General features: G+C 61.4%; 1 protein-coding gene across 1 annotated transcript; it reads right to left on the bottom strand.

The window, feature by feature from the left end:
* Window positions 1–589: 589 nt before the first annotated feature.
* Window positions 590–3,074, bottom strand: FZD8 (frizzled class receptor 8). The gene has a single exon (XM_062494001.1). It carries the CDS (start codon window positions 3,072–3,074, stop codon window positions 1,062–1,064), a length of 2,013 nt encoding a protein of 670 aa, XP_062349985.1. The 3' UTR covers window positions 590–1,061.
* Between the last annotated feature and the right edge of the window lie 364 nt (window positions 3,075–3,438).

Raw genomic sequence — 3,438 nt, 5'->3', positions numbered from 1 at the left:
ACATGATCTATGAATTTAAAACTAACTTTTTACACTTCAGTATGCATCCCAGGAAAGGCAGGTGCATACAGAAGTGTAGACAACAGATATGAGAGGCGGGTGTGCACATTCCTAAAATAACACCACTTTTAAAAGAATACTTAACATACCATGGGAGATGACTTCTTTGTAAATGCTCAGTCTAAATACACCATCATCTCCCAAAAAAGGAAAGAAGGATGGCAAGGCACCTCCCAGTTTTGGCAAACACTTTTTCAGAACAACTTGTTGAATGACTTGTTTTCTTGTGTCTACATATCTCACTTCTTTAACAGGTAATGACTGGAGCATTAATGTAGTTCACAGTTTATGGAACCACCTAAAGACACAGCAGCTGGAATAACCAGGGCGGGAGTAGCAGAAAAGCTTGAAAAAGTCATTTATCAAAAGTCATTTTATTGACAAAATAGAATACTCATATTTGCTCTTACAGGGGTAGCCTCTAAACTTTTTTACAAAAAAATTTACAGACTGTATAGCTTTGGATATATACATATTTTACACATCTGTACAAGGTAACAAATAATTATATAAATACATCCTTTAATGTAGGAAACCCGTATTTAGGTGGGGTGTATAATTAAGACATGTTTTGATTCAGTCAATATTGTAAGGCATTTGCCTGGTAATCCACATCTCAAAAACCTGCAGTCCCAAGCAGACTCCCATCTCAGGATGGGGGGAGGAATACCCTTCCTCCCACGAGCAAAGACAAGACCTGCTGTTAGTCCAGAGTGACTCAGAAGCTGCTGTGCCTTGCCCTCTGCAAGACACTGGTGAGCCTCTACCCTCCTCTGCCAGCAAAATAATAAGCTAGCTCCTTGAAGTACATGCTCCCTGCATATGAATGGAGGGGAAGGAGGAGGGGGTTGGAGCTTGGGGCCTCTGCCAGCTGCATTGTTCTATACAAGCTGTGGCTAATAAGGACCATTAGGGGTTCATTAATGGCACCAAACAGTGAGGGGGTATTTTAGGCAGGCCAGTGTCCCTCATTCCCTAACCTTTGGCCTCTTTCCCCCTCCTCACACTTGAGACAGGGGCATCTGCTTGGGATAGGAGACCGAGCTGGCGGTGCCTGATCTCCACGTCAGGCCGGTGCTGACATCACTGTAGAGTGAGCCACCACCTCCTGCTCCGAGTCCTCCTGCCGTGGTGATTACTGCCTGTCCACCTGCTCCTGCCCCTGTGCTCCCAGCCACGGCAGCACCTTTACTGGCCCAGCAGCAGCGAGTGCAGAGGGCCCTCCAGGATTCGAGGGTCTTGCCAGACCAGACCCAGACACCAGAGGTGATGCCCACCACCAGACACATGAAGTACTTGAGCATGAAGACAGCATAGTCTGGGCGGCGGGCCTGGTCAGGCTGCTGGTCACGCAGGCAGGGGCAGTTATGCGTGGCCTCCCAGCGGGGCCGGTTGTGCTGCTCGTAGAAGAGGCAGGCAACCACGCTGGCAGCTGGCACGGTGTAGAGCACAGTGAAGAGTCCCAGGCGTATCATCAGCTTCTCCAGCTTGTGGGTCTTGGTGGGGCCACCCTGCTGCTTGATGACGCTGCGGATACGGAAGAGCGAGACGAAGCCAGCGAGCAGGAACATGGAGCCGATGGCCAAGTAGATGAGCAGAGGTGCCAGCACGAAGCCCCGTAAGTTCTCCAGGCTCTGGTTGCCCACGTAGCAGATGCCGGCCACGGGGTCCCCGTCCACAGAACTGAGTGCCAGCACAGCGATGGACTTCACACTGGGGAGCAGCCAGGCGGCCAGGTGGAAATACTGCGCGTAGCCGGCGATGGCCTCGTTGCCCCACTTCATGCCCGCAGCCAGGAACCAGGTGAGGGAGAGGATCACCCACCAGATGGAGCTGGCCATGCCGAAGAAGTAGACGAGCAGGAAGACCACGGTGCACAGCGCCGGGCCGGTGCTCTCGTACCGCACGTGCTCGGCCACCGCCAGCTCCGGCTGCAGCTCAGCCGCACCGCCCGCCGCGCCGCGCCCCCCCGCCGCCGCCGCCCCCGCCGCCGCGCCGCCGCCGGCCCCCGCCGCCCCGGCCCCTGCGCCGCCCGCGCCCGCCCCGCCGCTGCACGCCACCTTCTCGTGCCCCGCCACCAGCCGCACCAGGTAGCCGAGGGACACGAAGAGGTAGCAGGCGGCCAGGAAGATGATGGGGCGCTCGGGGTACTTGAAGCGCTCCATGTCGATGAGGAAGGTGGAGACGGTGGCGAAGGTGGAGAGGAAGCATAGCACGGACCAGAGCCCGATCCAGAAGGCGGTGAAGGCGCGCTCGTCGGGGCTGAAGTAGGGGTTGTGGCAGGGCAGGGCGCAGTTGGCGATCTGCCCCGTCTTGACGCGGTTGTAGAGCGGGTGCCGCTCGCTGGACACCGACACCATGGGCGCCCGGCACTGGCAGCCCGGCTCGCAGGGCGGCGGCGGCCGCGGCTTGCGCGGGGCCTCGGCCGGAGGGGCGGCGGCGGCGGGGGGCGCCTTGGGGGGAGTGCCGGGCTTGGAGCCGCGGAGCGGGGGCTTGGCGGGCGGCGGCGCGGCCGTGGTGAGGTCCGTGCGGTTGTAGTCCATGCAGAGCGTGTCCGGGCTGCCCTGCTCGGGGAGGCGGTCGCAGCGCATCCTGTCGGGCCAGGCGAAGCCGTACTGGCGCATGAGCGGGGCGCAGCCGGCCTTGGCCCGCTCGCAGACGCTGCGGCAGGGCGGCAGCGGCTTCTTGTAGTCCTCCAGGCAGATGGGGGTGTACATGCTGCAGAGGAAGAAGCGCAGGTCGCTGGAGCACTGGATCTCCACCAGCGGCCAGAACTGGTGCACCTCCAGCCCGGCCTCATCCTGCGTGTCGTGGTTGAACTGGTTGGGCATGTAGGTGTAGTTGTAGCCGATGCCCTTGCAGAGGGGCACGGTGATCTCCTGGCACGACAGCTCCTTTGCCGAGGAGGAGGAGGACGCGGCGGCGGCGGCCGAGGCGGCGGCGCAGCCGGCGCGCTGCAGCAGGGACAGGGCGGCGAGCAGCGAGGTGATTTCCAACAGGTAACTCCACTCCATGCTCGGCGGCGGGCGGGCGGCGGCCCCGGCTCCTCTCCCGTCCCGCTCAGCAGCCGCGGGGAGCGCGGCGCCACAGCAGCCCCCCGCCCCGGCTACCCCCGGGGGGGCGGAGGGCGGCCCCCTCCGTGCCGGTCGCAGGTGAGAGGTCTCGCAGTCCCCGCCGGACTCCGTCGTCCGCGGGCACCCGGTGAGGGGGAGCCCCCACTCGGCGCCGGAGGATGGGGGTCGGCTCACGGGAGGCCCCTTAGCCGCCGTCGCATCGCTCCCCGCGGGGTCGGTTTCGCAGCGGGAGGCGCCGCTCCTCTCGCCGCTGCTTGCTCCAGCGCCGGCCGGGCACGGGTCGGCGGGCGGCACACAAGTTTCG

The sequence above is a fragment of the Cinclus cinclus genome, chromosome 1, assembly GCF_963662255.1.
Source record: "Cinclus cinclus chromosome 1, bCinCin1.1, whole genome shotgun sequence".
NCBI lineage: Eukaryota > Metazoa > Chordata > Aves > Passeriformes > Cinclidae > Cinclus > Cinclus cinclus.
The sequence above is the reverse complement of the archived record's forward strand: the minus strand, read 5'-3'. Positions and strand labels throughout refer to the sequence as shown.

Excerpts from the sequence above, each read along its gene's own strand:
- FZD8 (XM_062494001.1), bottom strand. The coding sequence starts at position 3,074 with ATGGAGTGGAGTTACCTGTTGGAAATCACCTCGCTGCTCGCCGCCCTG.